At 42.2% G+C, this 24,191-nt stretch overlaps 1 protein-coding gene across 8 annotated transcripts in view; it reads right to left on the reverse strand.

Annotated features, from left to right (window-relative positions):
- The window catches only part of PRRC2C (proline rich coiled-coil 2C), a 91,259-nt gene extending 79,780 nt beyond the window's left edge, over nucleotides 1–11,479 (reverse strand). For 6 of the 8 annotated variants that reach the window (XM_083359651.1, XM_083359654.1, XM_083359650.1 and 3 more), the window contains exons 1-4: nucleotides 11,358–11,479; nucleotides 3,037–3,188; nucleotides 1,982–2,159; nucleotides 625–734 (exon numbers count right to left, since the gene is read on the reverse strand). In XM_083359651.1, the coding sequence (XP_083215777.1) occupies nucleotides 625–734; nucleotides 1,982–2,159; nucleotides 3,037–3,151 (403 nt within the window). In that variant the 5' untranslated portion in view covers nucleotides 3,152–3,188; nucleotides 11,358–11,479. Of the gene's footprint in view, nucleotides 1–624; nucleotides 735–1,981; nucleotides 2,160–3,036; nucleotides 3,189–9,157; nucleotides 9,177–11,357 lie in introns of those variants that run through there. The other 2 variants (XM_083359649.1, XM_083359655.1) reach the window with 2 other exon arrangements.
- Between the last annotated feature and the right edge of the window lie 12,712 nt (nucleotides 11,480–24,191).

The raw sequence follows: 24,191 nt of genomic DNA on the forward strand, positions 1-24,191 counted from the left end.
AAAATAAAATAAATAAAAAAGTCTGGACAAAGCAAGTATAAAGCAAACTGAGGGAATGAAGTTATCTCTTAATTCCCTCCTTCTCCACAGCAGCTCTCACCACAGCATAACTCACTGGTCTGAGCTTCCAAGCTCCTTTCCTCTCTCCCCCAATGCAACATACTCCCCAGCCAAATTGGCCACCAATCTTCTTCTCAGCTACTGCCATCAATGTCCTTGGTTCTTTTTTTTTTGCTGGCTTCTATCTCCAAACTAACTTTTGTCAGGAACATACTTTGATCGGGCATAGACTTCCCAAAACCAGCTAATCTGTGCACGTACACACATTTTCGTGTACTTTCCCCCATAAAACAATTTTCACTTTAGCAAAGTTGCACTGTACAAATACTACCTTCTCACCCTTTGATTTCAAATAGTCTACCCTGGGTTTTTCTTCAGAAGGCAACTGCTACACACTTGAAACTTTCAATGCTATGCTCCCTCTTTCAACAAAGAATAATGATCTTACTACATCTCTAATACGACCCAAGTAAACAAGAAAATGAAAGAAATAATGAGTCTTAGAGTACAATGCAGTGCAGAATTATTGGCTCAGCTAGACTGGCCCATCTATCCTCCACTTACCATCACCCTGTCCACCCTGTTTGGTATTAGCCCAAGATTTGACAACAGGAGGAGCTTCAGGAGGAGCAGGAACTGCAGGTTTTGGCTGCACCGGTGGTACTTCCGCTTGTCTGAAGAAAGAGAAATTTGAAAAATAACTGAGAGAAAATGGCTCACATAATGACTGCAAACCATATTTTAACGAAGCATTCAAATCTTCAAATCATTAAAGCAAGCTTCTACGGTAACAGCAGAACAACAGTATGTGAATACATAGACACATTTATGAATGCAGCTCCCAATACTTCTCTTGGTAGAATTTCTACCAACAATCTTATTTCAAAAGTTTTAATACAAAATAAAAGGGATGAACTTCAAGAAAGCTTATCAGGATTTGCATGAAATAGTTTCATCATATAATTTTAACTATATGATATAAACTGTTCTTAGCATAAAGAGAAATAACATCTACCATCTAATTTCAATTTGCCTTCATTTATTTTTTTCATGGTGGAAGTGAACAAACCTATAAAGCAAACCCAAAATGATCTGATGCTGCCAACAAAACCTAGCAAGTTTAATCAAGGATGAAATACTCCAGAATGGGCTCATATCAACGCTTCAAAAGACACAATCTTTCTCATATCTGCGGAATCTAGTATTCATTTATAAAAATTAGTGGTGAAGCATCATTTATCAATACTTATTTGACATGACAGGGCTTCTCTGTTTTCACTCATCATGCCCTGTATTAGCAGGCTGCATAGTTCCGCTCTTTTATATGAAGACAATATTATAATCATATCTATCTCCCAAATGGGAATGAGAATGAAATTGAAGGATGTGATATTGTACTTAGAGGAAATATGAGTAACAAATTATCAGAAAACTAAAGTGCTCGTATTTGCAAGAAATTCTTATAAAATGTATAATTAACGTTATTACTAATAATTATTAATGAGCCTTGTGAAGGGCCATCAGCTGCCCTTCCTTGGCAGGAGGGAGAAGGCGGTGAAGGTCAGCTGGGGAGGGTGGGGGATGGGCAGTAGAGATAGGCAGCAGCAATGGAGGCAGGATAGCCAAAAGGTGGGATACGGGAGGGAGTCAGGCAGATGGAGGAGTTGAGATGTGCGTTGCACAGTCATAAATTTAGGCAGGCTGCCAAGCACCCAAATTCATATGATGTGATTGCAGGGATGCCGCAACTTCAAGGACCAGCCATAACTACTATTGGTTGATTGATATTGTAACTTCCAAGTGGTCACTGAATGAATGGTTGTTAAGCAAGGACTACCTGTTGTGTTCTGTTAACACTCCTGTAAGCATAGGCTAAAACATTACATAAGTAACAGGAAGGATGATTCGTAGCACAACGTACTTTTCTTCCTCGTGCTGTTCTTGTTTAGAAGCCCAACCTGTGCCATCCTTAGGCACAATGTTTATATTGGGATCGTTGCCTTTGTTTTCTGCTTTAAGGCTAGGGAGGTTAGCTGGAGGGGGCATTCTCCGTGAAATGGCAACTTTCCCAAGACTTTGTAATCCATGACGAGCTGTAACTATGCAAGAAAAAGAGTGTGAACTGTTAATATACATTCATTGTTTCTACAGATCCCTTTTTTTCTTGGAAACAAAAAGAATAATTTCTGACAAAATACTGTTAAAAGTTATATTTCTGGCCAATGAAAAACTAGAAACAAATTGCTGCCCTCTCACTTACTTGCAAATTGTGAAGGAGAAAAATATAACTCTTGGTTTCTAAATTAATATAGGGACAAGTGAATATAGCATGTTAAATATCTGGTTATTCTTCTGTAGACTTATTTAAACAAGTAGTAAACAATACAAAACATCATCAAAGCCTAATGTTAAGCTGTAAGATTTATAGAGTGAACTTTGTTTCCTAAATCAAGCATAAATTAATTCTGTTTTTGTTTATTGCTCTCTTTTAAAGTGCAGCAACTAGGAAAGGAATTATGAAATTCTCCTTCTCCCTTCTTGCTTATGGAACTTGTATACACTGTGAATTTGTTGTTCAAGCACACATATATTATTTATTATGGATGCAAACTGTTTTTCATTAAAATATACAAACAATGAACAATGTAATAAAATTTATACAAATCAAACACAAACATTTAAGAGCTGGAAGATGAAATTCATGGACTGAATGGCAGATTAACAAAAGACTGAGCACACTGGTACTTACATACAATCTTGCCAGAAGCCTTTTTAGTGATAGCCCTTTTAGTATCATGATTTAAAAATATCCGACTACTGACTATAACACATGTCAGGCACATAAATTGATAAAGGTAACTAGGTTGCAAAATTGAAAATCTGAAGTTAAAACGCCTTAAGCTTTGATATTTCTGCACAAAACAAAATTATATCCAAGTAACACACCTAGTAAATGTTTAGTTTTAACAAACATACCTGTAGTTTTCTGTGTTTCCAGAGTCTTTCCTTTATATGTATTGAATAAACTAAGGGTTGCATACTTTGTTTTCCCGTCCTTTGCTTTTGTGCTCTGGCTTGGCTTCTCAGACATTTCAGTTCATCGAGTCTGGAATCTCCTTGCTCACCCCCTGAAAAGGGACAATAAACTGACTAGTCAAAACAACCTAAAAAAGAACACTCGTTACATCATGCACAGATGTAATTACCATGAGAACTGGGATATCCAGAATGTAGTGCAGCTGCTCCATTAAAAACTGTTGTAGTTCTTTCCAATATATGAAATAGCACGACAGATAAAATTTATTTATTTATTTTATTTTTATTTTAATCCCATTTATATCCCGCCCTTCTCCGAAGACTCAGGGCGGCTTACAATTTAAGCACAAACCAATGTGCTTAGCAATAGCCTTCATTCTATGTATATGCTTGCTTATTAGGGCTTTCGGCCCCCGCCAAGCGGCATTATTACAAAGTCAGCTTATTGCCCCCAACAATCTGGGTCCTCATTTTACCTACCTCGGAAGGATGGAAGGCTGAGTCAACCTTGAGCCTGGTGGGATGCGAACCTGCACTAATTGCAGGCAGCTGGTGTTACTTAAGGAGGCATTAGCCCACTGCTCCACCAAGGCTCTTGTTAAGTGTGTTGCAGAAATCCTGTTAAAAAATCTGATTTTTAGTAACAGGAAGACAAATATCAAAATTAAAATGTATCAAAGAGATGGGACAATCTAAAACGAATGCTACTAAATTGCTTCAAGTAGCCTTGTGCTTGAATCTATCTATATACATGCATTTGGAGTAGTTAACATTAAGATTTATGCATCAACGTTCATATAATCAAACTCTCTACAGATATACTCATTTCTTAGACCAATTATCAATCTTCTAGGCCAGGGCCCAGCAAGTTATTGTCCAACAGCTAAATCTGGCACACCACCTGGTTTTACATAGTCTGCAAGCTAAGGACTGGATGGATAAGAGGGTAGCAGATCACCAGGCCTGAGCCGCCACCAAAACCAGCGTTTAGAAGTGGAACTCAGGATGGGGGTGTCCAGGGTAAGGGTAGTGGCTTTTCAGTAGCCAACTACTGTGGGAGATGGATATAGCTATTTACAAAAAATCTTTGCTAACCAATGTGCTAGACCAGGGGTAGGCAACCTTGGCTCTTTATGATTTGTGGACTTCAACTCCCAGAATTCCTGAGCCAGAGTCAAGGTTGCCTACCCCTGTGCTAGACTATAAATTCAAAATATTTCCATGTATGGCTATTGCCATAAAGTATTTGAGATCAGTTTCATCAAACTACAGAAAACAGAACATAGGTTTTCACTCATGTTATGTTAGTCTATCTGGTTACATCAAACTACAGAAAACAGAACATAGATTTTCACTCATGTTAGTCTATCTAGCTTAAACAATTTGAGTGGCAAACCACTATGCTTATGTCGAGAAGTAATTATCAATTCAACATATTAGTATTGCCTTTAAAAATATCCATCAATAGATGCTATTTTTCAATATTTTAAAGTTAGATAAAACAGGGTAAATAAAAAGTAATGTAACCAGTGAATCTTGGCTCATTCGCAAGAGTGATAATTAATAACCTATTTGGTCCTCCCTTCTAAAGAAAGGGAAAACAATGAGTTTCCTCGTAATATTTTCTCACTAAAAATGAAGCTTGATGCTTACTCTTTCATGTTTTCCACTAGTTGGAGAATGAGACAGAAAATGTAGCTATGGCTTATTGATCTAATTGAGCTTTTTAGTACTGAGCTGAGGTTGACAGCTAAGTTTTGGATTTATATTTGTCTCTTCAGCCTTCTGCATCTCTCTTCTAACCCAAAAAAGATCACTTCTTCTATATTTTGCAGCTAGATACTGTTAACAAAATCTAGCTAATATGCAAAATTGAGTTAGATATAAGGAAAGATTCTTGTATAAAAGCAACAATTTAAAAATGTTTCCATTACAGATTTGTTTTCAATGTACTATGTATGAACTCTATATTCCATTGCTGCATATATAAAATATCAATTTGTAATGGCTCACCCAACATATGCACCAACAATACCAAAATTTTTATAAATTGATTTAACTAGTCTAGAAGTTATAAAGATTAAAATGATAGTTGTAATTTAAAACACAGTGTTTGTTTACTAAGATGATAACCTACTTGGAATTAATCTATTCTTCCTTGCTGAACAGCATTTAAAACATTTAATTCAGAAATGAAATTTAACGCAGAAAGATTGGATTTGCATTAAAGTACAATGGGGTAATTTGTAAGGTATTGCACCAAGTAAACAAGCATCAGGACATAGCTTAACACTGCCAGATTTAGAAGAGCATTTCATACAGTAAGCTATTAAATATGTAAACACATGCAAGGAAAAAGACCCTAGCACTTCTAGTCTGCAAAGAATCACTTATTCAGAGCTCTTCCCAAAAAATTAAGCTTAAAAATAAGTTTTTAAAAAGATTTTAAGTTGCAACAGCAAGCAAAACATCTCAGAAGACTACTGTACAGTATCCATACAGTGAATATAAGATTCTAGCTAAAATAGAATGCAAACACATAAAAATATAAAACTACAACCCTTTTTAAATTTCACTGTCTTATAACTTAGGACAGCAAACTGAAAATAGCATATATAAAATCTACTCTACTTTCATAAGGTATAAACAGTATGCTAAACTGCAAGTGGAATTTTTAGGGAATACACTGTAATATTCTTAAGATTACAGGAACTTGAATATAGTGTTTTAACTTGAATATAGTGTGTTAACAACAAATACTCTATTACAGAACTAATTAGAGATGCAATTGAAGAAATCCCTTTGTTTTTTAATAACAATACTGTTTTTATGTCAACCTCTGCACTGAATTCTTTTTTTTTAAAAAAGGAAACAAAATTATAGCTCAATCATGTAAGAAACATCTGTAATTGCTGAATGATCTGCACAGTATAAAATCTCTTTTAAAGTGCAAAAGTCTTAAGAAAAACAAATGGCAGTACTAGCAGAATACTTACTAGCAGAATACCTCAAGGCAAATGCATATACACTGTGATTAAACATTAAATCTTGCTCACTGTGAAACCATAAAAGCCTTGAAAATACTTCTACGGAAATCAAAAGTCCATAAAAAATGGTCTGCCTGTCTAATGTATTAGTCATTGTCTGTTGAACATGGATGGCCTCAAAGAGGAACAAATTCTTTATATTATAGCAGCATTGTCAATTGGACTCTTGGAAGAATCTGTCTCAAAGGGAAATACATATTTATAACTTTAAGCATTCTGTAACTTAGCTGTAAGTTAAATGGATATCATTATTTCACCAATGTCAGCTTTCTCAGTACATAAATAGTTTTAGAGTGTGGACTTTTACATATAGAATAGTACCTGACAGAGGGAACAACCAAACACACACAAATACTTTTCTTCAGACTATGAGACAGCAGGAAAGTATGTCAGCATACTGTGCACTGCCTTTACTGCCAATCTCTCTTGTGGCTCTGCAAAAACCAGGGTATCCAGCCTCTTTCACAGTTCAAGGCAAGTTGGCCATCAAGGCCTGTAACCAGTGATTAATAAAGAACGGGCAAGATTGCAGCAGCATAAAATGGCCAGAAGTTGGCCAGATCATAACCCCTGACTGACTCATCAACCATATCATTGATGATGATGATGGTATAGGGTTGTGATCATGTTTGTGCTCTAGAGGGCAGTAAGAATCAAAATGTAAATACTGATCGCTGTGTATGAGTTTTCTCTATACTTCTATGAGGAGCTTCTGTCTTCCTTAGTAAGTGTATTGCACAGTCCAGGAAAGCCAGACTATTGCAGTATGCATTGTGGATTCTAAACTTAATATATGCCATTGTTTTAAAGTTTTTATATTTGCATAAATATTTGAGTATGTGAGTGATGTCTGCTGATCTATCTTAAATTCTGGTTCTGATAATATGGATCTTCTATGATCTTCATTGTTCATTAACAGACTAGTTATTTTCCTCTGCTCAAGTATTTGCACTGTGAAAACATCACTTTTACTACCTTCTCACTGTGCTTCCAAATAATGAAAACCTAATTGTTCAAGGAATTGAAATATTACATTAAAAACAAAGCACAGAATTAACTAATACAGTAAAAATTTGATTAAAATTAATTTAATTTGGAAAAAGAACATACTTTTTTGATGCAGGCATCACTGCTTTAACATAAACGAATCTACAAGAGGTAGATGTTGGTGTCATGGTTTCAAAAACATTTCAAGTCTATACATAAAGGTACTTTAATCCACATAATGTAACTTGACATGGCACTTTTAAAGAGGGACATGAAGTACCAGGAATTGTTTTTAAAAGGAAATTAATTGCTGAGGTGTGGGGAAAGAAAAATAACCATAATTTTTCCTGAACAAAATAAGAAAAATGAAAGTCAACATATTAAAAAGATATATTATAATCAGGGCTTTTTTTGTCATAGAACGCTCAGAATGGAGTTCCGGCACCTTTTTTGGATGGAACCTTGTAGGGTAGGCAAGGCGGGTTGTATGACATGTGTGAGTTCCGGCACCTTTTTTCTTTTACAAAAAAAGCACTGATTATAATCCAATATCAGGCATAATCTAAATGCATATATCATGTTGGAACAGTTCAGAGAAACATTTACCTTTTAACTTTTCAATAGAGAACTTATTCAAATTAGAGCTTGAATTTTTTGTATCCTAGAGATAAGGTCAGTACAGGAAGTGATAAAATATTGTTATGTACAAGAGTGAACAAATGAAAGCTTCTTTAATATAATGTATCACTAGTTCTATAAAATACATTCCAAGTAGAAGTTGAACACAATTTCAACTTAATTATACCAACATGACTGTGTCCTCACTATACATTAAATTGTAAAATTAAAGTCTTTTGCTAAATTACTTCCAACTCTTTGAGGTTTACAATTACTTATGTAGGCTTGAACAGCTACCAACTTGGCAGTCTTGAAGCAAGATTTTGCAATCTAGGTTTATGGTTAACTGAGTTGTGAGAACAGTCTTAAAATAATAACACGTATCTCTGTAATCAAGATAACAATCGCATAATTACTTTTTATTCGTATCATTTTTACTCAGGGATCATCCATCTATTAGCATTAAGATTGCCAATTTACTGTTATATAAATGAGCCTTTCATTTGGAATATTCCTTATATCATTCTACTTCACTTTGATCAACTTTATCTAAACTGAAGGTGATTTTTTTTCAATCTAGATCAGAATATGATTTGCAATCTTACCTGGCTGATTCAGATTTAGCAATAAAGAGGAACTACCTAAGTATTCAGGACAAAAGAACAACCAGATACAAGACCTGTTAATATAAAGTTTAGTTCTTAGCCATGACTTCAATCAACATATAGACTTAACTGTTTTAGCAGCAATCTATATAGAAAAGAGATCACTTATACTGTATTTCCCCAAAAGTAAGGCCTACCCCAAAAATAAGCCTGCTTGGGGGGGGGGGGGCGCGAGGCACACACCTAAAAATCAAGCTAGGGGGGGATGGGGGAGTGCAGCTGCCCCACCCGTCCCGCACTCACTTACTTTGCAACCAGGCCTCTCCTTGCTAGCCCACTTCTTCTGTGGTGTCTCCTGTGTCACAGGCCTTTCTAGAAGGCCTGTGCAGCCAGAACCAAGCTATGGATTCAATCCATAGTTCGGCTCTGCAGGCAAGGACCAAGCTATGGATTGAATCCATTGCTTGGTACTCGGCTGCAGAGGCCTTCTGGAAAGACCTGACTGAAAAATGCAGGCCGGAATGCAGCTGAAGAATGAAGCTGCTCCTTCGGTCAGAAGAAGTGGACCGGCTGGGCGGGGCTGTCGGTGAGTATAAAAGACACCCCACCCCCCACCCCAAATAAGAGCTGGTTCCTCTTTTGGGGGAAACATGGTATATACCGCATTCAGACAACTGATATTCAAAAATACTCACACAACAAAGCCACTAATTAAAGGAAATGAGAAAAAGATAATATAACCTTGCTAAAAATACTGTCATTTTTATTATTAGAATGAAGATTCCTTACTGTCATTTACTTTACCTTTGAACTAGAAAAGAAGTATGGGTTGTTGCATTGGGTCCCCTCCCCCCTAAAATCACCACAAAGAAGAGATTGCCTTGAACCTTTCATTGTTCCAAAAATACAGCCTTAAGATTTATTTGCAATGTTTATAATCCTGGAGATCTCTAGATAGCATATTACAGTACACAAAATAAAAATACATATTAAATATGGCAGATGAATACCAGGGACCCTGGTACCTAGGGACCCAAGATTTGCTGAAAATAGTCTTAGCTTCTTTATGGAACATTAATAAAAAAAAAGTGACTGTGCATACTTCTGTGATGGAGAATGTTCTGTTAAGTGTAGGCTACCACAGAAAAAATATCATTCAAATAGTTTACCCGGTAGGACTGTGATTAGGACAATAATTTTAAAAAGCTGGGATCTCATTTCCTTATCAGCAACTGTCTACATTTGAATGCCTATGGTTATTCTCAATCATCCAGGAACCAAGTGCTTTTTTCAGTTAGCTCTGAGAAGTGAAATGTTTTCAAACAAACAAACAAAAATAAAAACACCAAGAAGTCCAGCTGCTTTTTTGGGGGGAAAAAAGCATCTTTGAGAGAACTGTCTACTTAGTTACATTTTGCCTCCTATACTTTTTTTTGGTATCAGACAAAGTGAGACCTAAATTTCCAAATGATATGCAAGAATGACCTTGGAGGATAAGAGGAAGAGCTGCAGATTAGACAATTGTTATGCAAAAGGTATCTCAGAGCACAAAAGGAAAAAGGAGGTGGGAAGGAAGCATCTAGAAAGATCTCTCCCTGGTTTTCTGGAAAGTAAAAGAAAAGGAGAGGGGAGAAATGGTTTCAGGCTTCTAAGATAATGTTCAAAGACATAGTTTTATGCTTGTCTGGGCTACCTTAAAGGGCTGACAACCAATTTTACAAATTCATCCATTCTGTGGCAGTCACCTGTAATTTCTTCTAGGAAAAGTATGTCAGCTCCAAGGATTCATATCATTAAACTACCAAAGGGTTGGGGAAAACCACAGGAAAAATAAAAGCTGGAAATATGTTGGAAGGAGTATTTCAACTGGAAAATCTCTGTACTTTTCCAGAAAAAAAAAGCTTCTGATAAAAACCTCCACATCCAGATGACCAGCAAGGAATGTCTTATTTTTCAATTCAATCACATACTGGTCCTACACTAATTTCTAACTGACCTATTACTGTCAGAATCCTCTTTTAACACACAATTGTCCTTCCTGCCAGTTCATTGAGGGGCAGATTTGCCTGATCCGAATGGGTTGTTTTCTTTATTATTTTTTTATCCCGCCTTTATTACTTTCTAAGTAGCTCAAGGCAGCGAACATATACAATATTCCTTCCTCCCTATTTTTCCCCCAACAACCCTGTATTACTAGCGCAAGTCCTTAATTTTTTTCCCCTTTTAATCCTTAGCCTCACCATAAAGAAATTACCCTCAAACTTAACGCAAGCACAGGAACAGCAGCCTTGAGCAATCTTAGGCCGGGCTTAGTCACGTTAAGTCATGTTCCCCAGAAGGAACAAATCTGAAAGGAGAGAAATTCAGGAAGAGGCGTGAAAAGGTGAGAATCAAAAGAATAACCGAGGCCGTTTAGAGCAGGGGTCTTCAAACTTGGCCCTTTTATGACTTGTGGACTTCAACTCCCAGAATTCCTCAGCCAGCTTTGCTGGCTGAGGAATTCTGGGAGTTGAAGTCCACAAGTCATAAAAGGGCCAAGTTTGAAGAGCCCTGGTTTAGAGAATTGGGGTTGGGAAAAATTCGTTAGGAAACGACGCCGGAACCTTGAAGACGAAACAACCGGATGTTACAAAAAAAAAAAGATCTCCGATTCCGGCGGTCTTCTCTGTCCCCCTCCCCCCCAATTTTCCTTTTGTCCTGAGTTAGAGGAGTAAAATAGGAAGCTCAAGGCGCGGGTCTTCCGGCTCATCCTTTAGAAACCCCCCCCCCAAAAAAAAAAGCGCAAGGGAAAGGACGATGCTCTCTCTCTCTTTCTCTGCACTGGCGCCCGGCTTCAGTCGGGGCTCGCCGCGAGCCACCCGACTCTCTCCGGCGGGGGATTCTCCCCCCCCCCCGCCCGGAGCCTTTTAAAGGATCGCCGGCACCGTATTTCCCTCCCCCTTCTCCTTCGCTTCCTCGGCCTCCGCTACTTGCCAGCTCACGCCGCCTCGGGGATCCCACTTACCGAGGCCGAAGCGACCGCCTGAGCTGCTTTCACGCAGAGCGGGCCAAAATGGCGGGCGGATAGCCAAACCGGCGGCGCCTTAACAGCGTCTGACTTCAGCACGCACGTAGCGCTGGCGAGCCACGTGACCCCAGCTACTGTTCCGGTGGGGGCGCCAGTCTCTCTTCCGAGCCGAGCGTTTGCGCCCCCTACCGGGAGCCGCGGAAACTGTAACGCAGGGGTCTTCAAACTTGGCCCTTTTATGACTTGTGGACTTCAACTCCCAGAATTCCTCAGCCAGCAAAGCTGGCTGAGGAATTCTGGGAGTTGAAGTCCACAAGTCATAAAAGGGCCAAGTTTGAAGACCCCCTGCTGTAACGTGCTTCTAATACCTGTTGCGCCTCCGAAGGTCCATCAGCCTACTACGCAAAGAGGGAGTAAATTTGCCTCCACGCTCAAGTTTACAGGCATATCCGCCGAGGAAATTCAAGATTCTCTGCGGCTTATCTGTGATGATTATCTAGCGATTTATCTCCTAAACGGGCTAACAATCCGGCCTCTTTCCGATGCTATTTATCACGTTCCTATACAACCAGTGCTTTCTCCCGTTTATCTCATAGTCGTCGTGAGCCACAAAATCAAAGTGAAGATAAATTTATTAAAACGCTGTATCACAGGGCTCTTTGTTGTTACGATTTTTGTGCAATAGATGAACAGGATAGTTATCTAGTCCTCAGTCTGGCAGGCATAATCTTAAAAGCAAATATTGTCTGCCTTTTTTTAGTCTCTTGCAGTTTTTTTGGACTGTTTGCACAACTAGTCGTTTAAACGTTCCTATATTGTAAACCATCCAGCGGCAGGCATTCTTTTATTTCCTATTCCTAGACATCTCGGCTGAAATGGGCAAGAAGCCTGGCTTGCTAGCATGGAGCCCAGTGTGGAATGCAAGATGCCTAGAGGGCCACCTTCTGTAGGCAAAATTTATAGTGTGGGGTGAACCAAATGCTGGATTAAAGAGGCCAGTGCTAATGCTCATGCCCAAAAACGGTGTGAGGCCTATGGTGGAGGACCAGGTCTGCCAGAATTGGGTTGCTTGGGAATGCAGTCAAAAGCGGGTAGTAAACTCTTACATAAAGCTAAATACCGGTGCTTAATTAATTCCAGATCCAGTGCCTTCAAATTGTGGGAAGTCAGCCCCCCAGAGAAGGAAATATTAAAAGGGCAGAATATTATATTTCCTCAAAAGATTTTAAAGAGGCAGAAAAGCATGCCCCAAGTCTCCCTCCCTCCAGCAGAAACCAGTTCTGTAGAAATGCATATGTAATAATCCATTCAGGAAGGTTGTAGCCCTCCAGCTAGAAGCTTAGGAAGACAGACACCTAAAATCTACATGTTGTTGTTGTTGTTGTTAGTTGCGAAGTCGTGTCCGACCCATCGCGACCCTATGGACAATGTTCCTCCAGGCTTTCCTGTCCTCTGCCATCTTCTGGGCTCCATTTAAGCTCACGCCTACTGCTTCAGTGACTCCATCCAGCCACCTCATTCTCTGTCGTCCCCTTCTTCTATTGCCCTCAATCTTTCCCAGCATTAGGCTCTTCTCCAGTGAGTCCTTCCTCCTCATTAGGTGGCCAAAGTATTTGAGTTTTAGCTTCAGGATCTGACCTTCTAAAGAGCAGTCAGGGTTGATCTCCTCTAGGACTGACCGGTTTGATCGCCTTGCAGTCCAAGGGACTCGCAGGAGTCTTCTCCAGCACCAGAGTTCAAAGGCCTCAATTCTTTTGCGCTCAGCCTTTCTTATGGTCCAACTTTCACTGCCATACATTGCAACTGGGAAGACCATAGCCTTGACTATACGCACTTTTGTTGACAGGGTGATGTCTCTGCTTTTTAGTGTGCTGTCTAGATTTGCCATGGCTTTCCTCCCCAGGAGCAAGCGTCTTTTAATTTCTTGGCTGCAGTCCCCATCTGCAGTGATCTTGGAGCCCAGGAAAATAAAATCTGTCACTACCTCCATTTCTTCCCCATCTATTTGCCAGGAATTGAGAGGGCCGGATGCCATGATCTTGGTTTTCTTAATGTTTAGTTTCAACCCAACTTTTGCACTCTCCTTCTTCACTCGCAACAAGAGACTCTTCAGTTCCTCTTCACTTTCTGCCATTAGAGTGGTATCATCTGCGTATCTTAGGTTGTTGATATTTCTTCCAGCAATCTTAATTCCATCTTTTGATTCATCTAGCCCTGCCTTTCTCATGATGTGCTCTGCATATAAGTTAAATAGGCAAGGCGACAGTATACAGCCTTGCCGGACTCCTTTCCCAATTTGGAACCAATCAGTGGTTCCGTGTCCAGTTCTCACTGTTGCTTCTTGGCCCGCATATAGGTTTCTCAAGAGACAAATAAGATGTTCTGGTACTCCCATCTCTTTAAGAACTTGCCACAGTTTGTTATGATCCACACAATCAAAGGCTTTAGCATAGTCAATGAAGCAGAAGTAGATGTTTTTCTGGAACTCTCTAGCTTTCTCCATGATCCAGCGTATGTTGGCTATTTGATCTCTAGTTCCTCTGCCTCTTCGAAATCCTGCCTGTACTTCTGGTAGTTCTCGATCCACATACTGCTGGAGTCTAGCTTGTAGGATTTTAAGCATAACTTTACTAGCATGAGAAATGAGTGCAATGGTGCGATAGTTTGAACATTCTTTGGCACTGCCTTTCTTTGGAATTGGAATGTAAACTGATCTTTTCCAATCCTGTGGCCACTGTTGAGTTTTCCAAATTTGCTGGCAAATTGAGTGTAGCACTTTTACTGCATCGTCTTTTAAGATTTTGAATAGCTCAGCTGGAATACTGTCACCTCCACTAGCTTTGTTGTTGCTCAGCTTTTCTAAGGCCCACTTCACTTCACATTCTAGGATGTCTGGCTCGAGGTCAGTGACCACCTCATTGTGATTATCAGGGACGTTAAGCTCATTCTTGTATAGTTCTTCTGTGTAATTTTGCCATCTCTTCTTAATCTCTTCTGCCTCTGTTAGGTCCCTGCCATTTTGGTCCTTTATCATGCCCATTTTTGCATTCATCTCTCCAATTTTCTTGAAAAGATCTCTGGTCCTCCCTATTCTATTGTTTTCTTCTATTTCTTTGCACTGTTCATTTAAGAAGGCATTCTTATCTCTTCTAGCTATTCTCTGGAATTCTGCATTCAATTGGGCGTATCTTTCTTTTTCTCCCTTGCCTTTTGCTTCCCTCCTTTCCTCAGCTATTTGCAAAGCTTCCTCAGACAGCCATTTTGCTTTCTTGCATTTCTTTTTCTTTGGGATGGTTTTGGTTGCTACCTCTTGTACAATGTTGCGAACCTCTGTCCATAGTTCTTCAGGCACCCTGTCTATCAGATCTAATTCCTTAAATCTATTTGTCACCTCTACTGTATATTCAACGGGGATATGATTTAATTCATACCTGACTGGCCTGGTGCTTTTCCCTACTTTCTTCAGTTTAAGCCTAAACTTTGCAACAAGAAGCTCATGGTCTGAGCCACAGTCAGCTCCTGGTCTTGTTTTTACTGACTGTATAGAGCTTCTCCATCTTTGGCTGCAGAGCATATAGTCAATCTGATTTCTGTGTTGACCGTCTGGTGATGTCCATGTGTAGAGCCGTCTCTTGGGTTGTTGGAAAAGAGTGTTTGCTATGACCATCGTATTCTCTTGACAAAATTCTATCAGCCTGTGCCCTGCTTCATTTTGTACTCCAAGGCCAAACTTGCCTGTTATTCCGGTTATCTTTTGGCTTCCTACTTTAGCATTCCAATCCCCCATGATGATAAGGACATCATTTTTTGGTGTTAGTTCTATAAGGTGCTGTAGGGCTTCATACCCCACCCAAACTCTAAGACAGGACATAATAGGATTAAACCATAGATGCCAAAGGGGCACACACAGACTTAGGTCAAAGTACATGACACAGGAAATACAAAGCCTCAAACACGAACAGGAAACATCCTCAAGAGCCACAGAGGGTATAAAAAACCTACTTCCTACATCTCTTTTTTTTCCAGAGCCACCTTTCTGTCTGGCTCTCCTGTTCAGTAAACTGCAACCTTATTTCTAAAGCAGCTGCCATGTTGTTTATTCCCGGCTTGTACTGAACCCTGATGAAGACTTTTTCTTCAACAATTTTTCACCCAGGATGGAACTCCAAGCTAACCTCTCCAATGGACTGGTAAGCCCCATCTTTCTGGCAACAGACCCCTTGTGTCTGTGGATGGTTCTCCCAGGCCCTGCCTATGTGGAGCCACGGTAGTAAAGGGAGTTTTGGGTTGAGCTCAAGGGCTGCTTTGGAAAGAAGGTGAGTACCTCTAAATTTTAACTTTAAAGCCCAGGGTGTGAGAGAATGTGTGTATGTCTGTGTGTGTGAGTGAGAAGATCCTTTTCCCAATCACAGTTGGATTTTGCTCCCTCTGGTCTTTCCTAACCGCAGAAAGAATCTGTTCAAGTGGCAGAGCCTGGAAAGCATGGGAGTTTGGCCAGAGCACAGGACCTTTTGTTAGGGAAAAGGGAGAGGCTGTGTGAAAATGCGAGCAGGCCCCTGAGCTCAGACTGGTGTATTTTAATGCCAGGTCCGTAGTTACCAAGGCTCTTCTCATTCGAGATTTGGTCGAGGAGGAGCGTGTGGACCTGGCTTGCATTACAGAGACCTGGTTGGGCCTAGAGGGAGGTGTCCCTCTGACCGAACTTTGCCCACCAGGTTTCCGTGTGCTTCAAAGGCCCCGGGCTCAGGGTAGGGGTGGGGGTGTGGCGGTAGTTGTGAGGGAGACCTTATGTCCGCGGAAGGCCACCGTTGTCCAGATACTCGGGTGTGAGTCACTCCTCCTGAGATGCGGCCCTGGGGCTCAGTTGGGTCTGTTACTGGCGTACCTCTTGCCCAGCTGCGTAGCAGCAGCCCTGCCCGAGCTCCTCAACATCCTCTCGGGGTTGGCGGTTGAGTTCCCCAGACTTATGGTTCTGGGGGACTTTAACCTGCCGTCCCTGGGGGGCTCGTCAGAGCTGGCTTGGGAGTTCATGGCCTCTATGACGGCCATGGACCTGACCCAAGTACTTCAGGGCCCGACTCATGAGGGGGTCACACACTCGACCTTGTCTTCTTATCTGGTCAGTGGCTAGATGATCTGGGAGGGGGATTTCCAGCTATTATACCCCTGTCATGGACTGATCTTCATCTCCTGCGGCTGGCCTTCCGCTTTGCCACCCCCCGTCACTGGGCTGTGGAACCGACCAGGTGGTTCCGCCCCAGGTGCCTAATGGACCCTGAAGGGTTCCAGGTGGCACTTGGGTCTGTGCCTGCCGCCTTCGCTCACAGCCCAGTCGATGCCTTGGTGGAGGCCTGGGAAAGGGAAGCCACGGAGGCACTCAACCGCGTTGTCCCCATGCGGCCCCTGACCTGGTGCAGATCCTGGTGGGCTCCATGGTTTTCTGCGTAGCTCTGGGAGATGAAGCGTCGGAGACGGGGCCTAGAGAGCTGTTGGAGGTCCAGCCGGTCTGAATCTGACCGATTGCGGCTAAGAACCTCTACGAGGTCTTATCTTGCGGTGATAGAGGCAGCGAAGTGTAACTACTTTGTTGCCCTTATCGCGTCCACAGATAATCGCCCGGCCGCCCTGTTTAGGGTGACTCGCTTCCTGCTTAATCAGGAGGTGAGGGAGGAGCCCTTGCAGGGTTGTGCCGAGGAGTTTAGTCAGCATCTGGCGGACGAAATCGCTCAGATTCGGGCCGGTCTGGACTCAGACTGGGTGGAGTCTGATGGGGGGAGACAAGCGGTCTTGGGAATGTTATCTCCGGAAGAGGTGGACAGGATCATGGTGAGGCTGAGTTCCACCACGTGTCTATTGGACCTGTGCCCCTCCTGACGTGTATGCAGCTCGGGAGGGGACACGAGGCTGGCTCCAGGCAGTAATAACTGCTTCGTTGAGAGAGGGTAGCTTCCCTGCCACCTTGAAGAAGGCGGTGGTGAGGCCCCTCCTCAAGAAGCCTGCCCTGGACCCGGCTATTTTGAATAACTATCGTCTGGTCTCCAACCTTTGCTTCCTTGCGAAGGTTGTTGAGAGTGTGGTGGCGCATCAGCTCCCTCTGTTCCTGGAGGAAGCGGACTATCTGGACCTGTACCAATCGGGTTTTAGGTACAGCACGGAGACGGCATTGGTCGTGCTGGTGAATGATCTCTGGTGGGCTCGGGACAGGGGTTTCTCCTCTGTCCTAGTCCTATTAGACCTCTCAGCGGCTTTTGATACCATCAACCATGGTATCTTACTGCGGCGCCTCAGGGAGTTAGGAGTGGGTGGCACTGTTTTACAGTGGTTCTCCTCCTACCTCCTGGGTCGTTCGCAGTCGGTATTGGCAGGAGGGCAGAGGTTGGCCTCGAGGCCTCTCGTTTGTGGAGTTCCTCAGGTGTCAGTCCTCTCGCCCCTCCTGTTCAACATCTATATGAAGCTGCTGGGTGAGATCATTCGTGGTTTTGGGGTGGGTATCATCAGTATGCTGATGATACCCAGCTTTTCATCTCCACCCCAAACCAACCCAGTGATGCCCTCGACGTGATGTCCCATTGCCTGGAGGCGGTTCAGGTCTGGATGGGGAGGAACAGGCTTCGACTTAATCCCGACAAGACCGAATGGTTGTACATACCGGCATCTCGGGCAATCTAGCCTATTCCATCTTTAACTATGGGGGGGGTGAGGTGTTACCCCCCGTAGATAGGGCTCGCAACTTGGGTGTCCTCCTTGACTCACAGTTGAGTTTGGAAGATCACATAGGAGCCGTGACCAGGGGGGCTTTTGCCCAGGTTCGCCTGGTGCACCAGTTGCGGCCCTATCTGGACCGAGATGCCCTACGTACAGTCACTCATGCGCTCGTGACCTCTCGAATAGACTATTGCAATGCTCTCTACATGGGGCTGCCCTTGAGGACCATTCGGAGGCTTCAGCTGGTGCAGAATGTGGCCGCGCGAGTTGTGATGGGGGTCTCCTGATACTCCCATGTAACGCCTCTTCTCCGCAAGCTGCATTGGCTCCCAGTTGTCCTCCAGGTGAGATTCAAGGTGCTGGTGATGACCTATAAAGCCCTAAATGGCATGGGTCCGGATTACTTACGGGAGCACCTGCTGCCGGTGTCAACTTCCCATCGCCCCGTGCGCTCCCACAGAGAGGGTCTCCTCAGGGTGCCTTCGGTCAGGGAGTGCTGGCTGGCGGCCCCCAGGGGGAGAGCATTCTCTGTGGGCGCGCCTGCCCTCTGGAATCAGCTGCCTGTGGAGCTCCGGATGGCTCCCGACCTTTGCTCTTTTCACCGTGACCTGAAAACCTGGTTATTTGAGCTTGCCAGCCTGGACTGAGGGATTGGGGTTTTAAATTTTATAATTTAACTTATTTTGTTTGGGGCTAAATTTAATTTAATCTATTTTTAACTTTTGTATGTTTGTATGTATGTTATATTTTAATTGCCCTGTACACCACCCTGAGTCCCTTGGGAGAAGGGCGGTATATCAATCAATCAATCAATCAATCAATCAATCAATCAATCAAATAAATAAATAAATAAATAAATAAATAAATAAATAAAGGAATGGAATGGAATGGAATGGAATGGAATGGAATGGGAGAATTGAATTTGGGCAACCAGCTACTAAGGCCCTGTAAGCAAAGTCCCAAATTAGGAAATTAAACCCTGGGCTAGGAGCATCCCTTACCTCTGGAAAACAAGCAGAGGTCCTCCTGGACATTTGAAGTCCGCAAACAGTGGTGATAAAAGGTGAAGATAAAGCTGATAAAAGAGCATCCCGTACTCTCTGCTGGGAGCAGAGGAGTCCTCACAGGCCCCTTTTTGGCCTGAAACCGTGGTGGTAGATCCCTAAAGGAGCGTCCCATACTCTGTGAGGGATTCAGAGTCCTCCGTGAGTCCCTTTTTGACCCAAAACCACGGTGGTAGGCGGAAGTCCCACTAGGAGGCTTCAGTGTGCCAAACCCAATAGAACCGAAGTGAACCCCTGCATCAGAAATAAGGGAATCATGGGGTGTTCTACTTCAAGGGTTGAGATAGGCTCCCCACTAAAAAGCTTGTTTGAAGCCCAGGATGGGAATCAGCTACATATTCAGGCAGGTATGAAAAAGAGATAGGTAGAGAAACTATGCAAAAAAAGGACTTTGCTCAGGGCTTTTGCTGGGAAACCAATTTGGCTAAATAAAGGTACTTAAAAGGAAATTAAAATATAGGAATAGTGATATTCTCTCTCTCTCTCTCTCTCTCTCTCTCTCTCTCTCTCTCTCTCTCTCTCTCTCTCTCTCTCTGCAACCATGTGGTATGTTTAAGAGTTTTGCCTCCCCCAATTTGAGTTAACTGAGATTTATGGTGGGAATGACCAGGATGTGTAAAACTAAGACTTCTGTTTCCCTTTTCTGTTCTGTGTTCCTTGTCTTTGTGTGTATATGTGTCAAAGTATTTGTGTGTGAGGTAAATGTTAACTTAGTTGTCTCTAATCCAAAGAGAAAAGAATTTTAAAATTCTGCTAGAAATTCTGCTTAAAATAAGCCACCAAAGGATATACTCACCTTGTTTGTTTGGCCAGCAAACAGGGTAAAGAGAAATGTATTGGGTTTTTCCCCCTTTCTCTCTCTGTACTCTTAGAAACAGCACAAAGTTACCAGGAGGGAATGTTTTAAGTTCATCTGCTGAAAAGTTTCACTCTTGCATTTACTGTATGTGTTGTAAATGGGTTTTATCTGCCTATCCTTTTCCTGAAACATGAGGTGTATCTAGCTACAACAACCTCATGAGCTCAAGTTTGCTTGTGTAGGGAAATTATTTTCTTCATAAGTTGCTTTTCTTAGGTAAAGGTAAAGGTTCCCCCACACATGCATGCTAGTCGTTTCCAACTCTAGGGGCCGGTGCTCATCTCCGTTTCAAAGCCAAAGAGCCAGCGCTTGTCCGAGGACATCTCCGTGGTCATGTGGCCGGCATGACTAGATGCCAAAGGCGCACGGAACGCTGTTACCTTCCCACCGTAGTGGTCCCTATTTTTCTACTTGCATTTTTACGTGCTTTCGAACTGCTAGGTTGGCAGAAGCTGGGACAAGTAACAGGCGCTCACTCTGCTACGCGGCACTCGGGATTCGACCTGCCAAACTGCCGACCTTCTGATCGACAAGCTCAGCTTCCTAACACTAATCAGTGAAACTACTATGAAGCTAATCCTGGAACATATAAGCATTTTTTAATCTCTAAAATAATATGGTCTATTTTAGAATAAATGTTAAAGGTAGATTCTGCCGCTGGCAAATTGCACACCTTAAAATATTAGGTTTTTAATATTATTTGGAGCTTTCAGCTTTCTCAAGCTGCCCAGCATTTTCAAGTTGCAACTCCTTAAATCCTCTTTAATATGTTACAAATGTTCAGTTCAGAAGTGAGACCTTTCATTTTGTTGTTCTCTTACCAGAATCCAGCCTCTCTTGTCCTCATCTGTGTTGTCCCCATCTTATCTGTTTCTTTAACAACTGTGGTATTAATGCCTTTTCAAACTCTGTCTGATGAAGACTTTTCCTTCAACAAAATCTACTATGATCATGTAGCTTGTAGATTATGTAACTTTCATACATTTTTGTGATGAAATTTGGAAAGCACATCATTGTTGATTTTATATTATCACTAGCATGCGTTCTTGAAATAAAGATTTGTTGTAAAAATATTGTAATAGGAAAACTAATCTTTCTGATGTTGGAAAAAGTAATTTTATATACCCGTAGGGCTAAGTACATTATTTTTGCAGATATTCTCAAATTGTGAAACCAACTGTTTTAAAATAGTCAACTCATAAGGAAATAAAATAAGGCATAATGTGCACTTGAAACACTGAGATGATGGCACTGACAGGTCCTAAAGATAACATTCTGGCACCTTGGCAGTGTTCTGTACCAGCCTGCTACCGGCCCTGCAGAAAAGGCAGGGACAACCCCTTTTACAAGAAGGCAAGAGGCTGGAATTAAGCCTGCCAAATTTATTAACATAAAAACACAGAGCAAAGAGAGCAAACACGAACCATGAAACAGGAGCTTTTCAAGCGGTTGCCTTCAGCAAACCAGCCCTCCCACGCATTCCCCTTTTAAACAGTTCAGGGCGTGGCTTCCCTCTGCCTCCTTCCGAGGTGCCCCATTGCCTTCCTCTGTTTACTCCTGATTGACTGCCTCCTGCGTTGGGCGTCCTTGAACAGGGCCAGCTGTGGGTCATCTTCATCCACGCTGTCAGGCTCACAGAGCTGGGTCTCCGTCGTGACCAGGTGGGAGGGGCCTGGCTGAGGGCTCTGCGGAGCCTCAAGGTCATCATCAGCAAGCTCTTCAACACCCCCTCCTCCTCCTCTGAGTCGTCCGACCCAACTGCCGAACCCACAGGCTGACCCTGAATCACAACAGGCAGAGCCTAAGAGCACAATACAGAGAGCACAAGGGAAAGAGCCTGAGTGGAACCCAACTTGCAAATTGCTGGAAATAAACATGCAGAATCCAATAAGTTTAACTAAACTGTAAAACTGTTCTGTGAAATCACAAACATTATGTTCTCAGTCACTAGGACATCCAGAAGTGAAACACACCATCAATATTCACTAACCCAAGATACTATAAAAACAATTAGAAAATACTTGTACACAAATACAATATATTGAATGCCAATAATTTTCCTGCAAATTATTCAGTTCCTCTTATTTTATGACTATAATCTATAATTCACCCAATGCCAGCCTTCCTTAATTTGCTGCTTCTGGCTACAATCCCCTACACCAGCGTTGGCAACCTTAAACACTCAAAGAGCGATTTGGACCCATTTCCCACAGAAAAGAAAACACTGGGAGCCACAAAACCCTTTTGACATTAAAATGAAGATAATATTGCATATATCATTTTTTACCTTTATGCTATGTATAAAAAATACTATAGTGTGTTGCATTTATGAAATCAATGAACTGCTACAAAGGAAACAATTTTTTATTTCTGCACGCGACAAAACCATTTTGAACTACAAAAAAAAGACTCTGGGTCGAAGGTTACTTTCAAATAAAATACTCAATGTCTATTAGAGTCCTCGTATTTATGAAATAAAAAGCCGGTGCAAACTATAAAAACTACAAATAGAAAAATAGAAAAGAAAAAAATTGCAGGGGAAAAAAAGAAAAGGATAGCAGAAAGAAAAAAACAACCTTTCTCCTTCATCCCAACAGGTAAAAACAATTTTAGTAGTTTATCTATCATCTTTAAATACAGCATAATTATCCCCCAATCTCACCTCTTTAAGGGATGCGGTGGCTCAGTGGGTTAGGACGCTGAGCTTGTCGATCAGAAGGTCGGCAGTTTGGCGGGTCGAATCCCGAGTGCCGCGTAACAGAGTGAGCGCCTGTTACTCGTCCCAGCTTCTGCCAACCTAGCAGTTCGAAAGCACGTAAAAATGCAAGTAGAAAAATAGGGACCACTACGGTGGGAAGGTAACAGCGTTCCATGCGCCTTTGGTGTCTAGTCATGCCGGCCACATGACCACGGAGACGTCCTCGGACAAGCGCTGGCTCTTTGGCTTTGAAATGGAGATGAGTACTGGCCCCTAGAGTCGGAAACGACTAGCACGCATGTGCGGGGGAACCTTTACCTTTTATCTCACCTCTTAATTTAAAAAAAATCAAAATATTTCATTAAACGTTCTTTACTGAAAGTCCAGTAAGGACAACCACATGTATTCATATTCTCTCTCTCCCTTCCTCTCTCTCTCTCCCCGTCCCTCCCTCCCTCTCTCACCCTCCCTCTCCTTCCCTCTCTATCTCCCTTTCTCTCCCTCCCTATCCCTCTCTCTTTTTCTGCCCATTCATTCATTAATCCAGTCCAAGCACCCACACGCGCTCCCACACACAGGTTTTTCTATTTTGCTCTCGCAGGGATCAAGAGGAGGAGGAACCAGCCCGAACGGAATGGGACAAATGGACACGGCTGCCTTAAGACACCTGCTGCATCTCAGGCACCCCACCACGGCTGACACACCACGGACATTCTTATATGGCTGGGTCTCCACCAGCGTTCGTCTCCTGCCCTTGGTCTGCCAGGCCTCTTTCCCCAGTCTGTGTGTGTGTGTGAGAGAGAGAGAGGGGGGGGGACTTGTGTTTCTCTCTTTCTCTCTCTGGGGGGCGGGCTTTAAGGCTGCGGACCTTCTGGACCTCCGTTTTCTTGCAGGTTCCAACCAATTGCTTTGTATCTTGCCGAGGTCCCCAGGCTGTAGCCAAAATAGTGGTGCTCTGTGAGCTTGGTTATTTTCATTATCCAACTGCTACCGGTAGGTAACAACATCAGTGCTAGAAGGGAGTGGAGTTTGCTTGCTATTTATATACAAACGTTAGGGTAGTTCCTTGATCAGGCTGATGCTTGCTGTTTGATTGTTTGTCTGAGTTGGAAGTTCTCTGGGCTATTATTCACTGCTTAATTGTTGCTCTGGTGTTAATCTCTGATTAATTTCTGAGTGTTTATTGCTGGGAATGAGATATTTTGGTCTTTTTGTTTCCTTATTAGCTTGTTGATTGTCTCTTTTGAATGATATGTAGATGTATATTCCTTATTAGCTTGTTGATTGTCTCTTTTGAATGATATGTAGATGTATATCTGTGTTCCTATTGATGGCTGATTTGTCTGAGTGCCAGGTTTTCAGGAATTCTCTAGTTTCTCCAGGCTTGGTTTGGTCAAGAATTCTCAATTGAAACTATGATTAAGTCTGTCCATGTGTTGTGCAATGAATGAGTTTTCATTGACTGCTGACTGCTAGTTGGTGTTCATGGATGTGCTCTGCTGGTC

Source organism: Vipera ursinii, assembly GCF_947247035.1.
Source record: "Vipera ursinii genome assembly, chromosome: 3".
In the NCBI taxonomy this organism is placed as follows: domain Eukaryota; kingdom Metazoa; phylum Chordata; class Lepidosauria; order Squamata; family Viperidae; genus Vipera; species Vipera ursinii.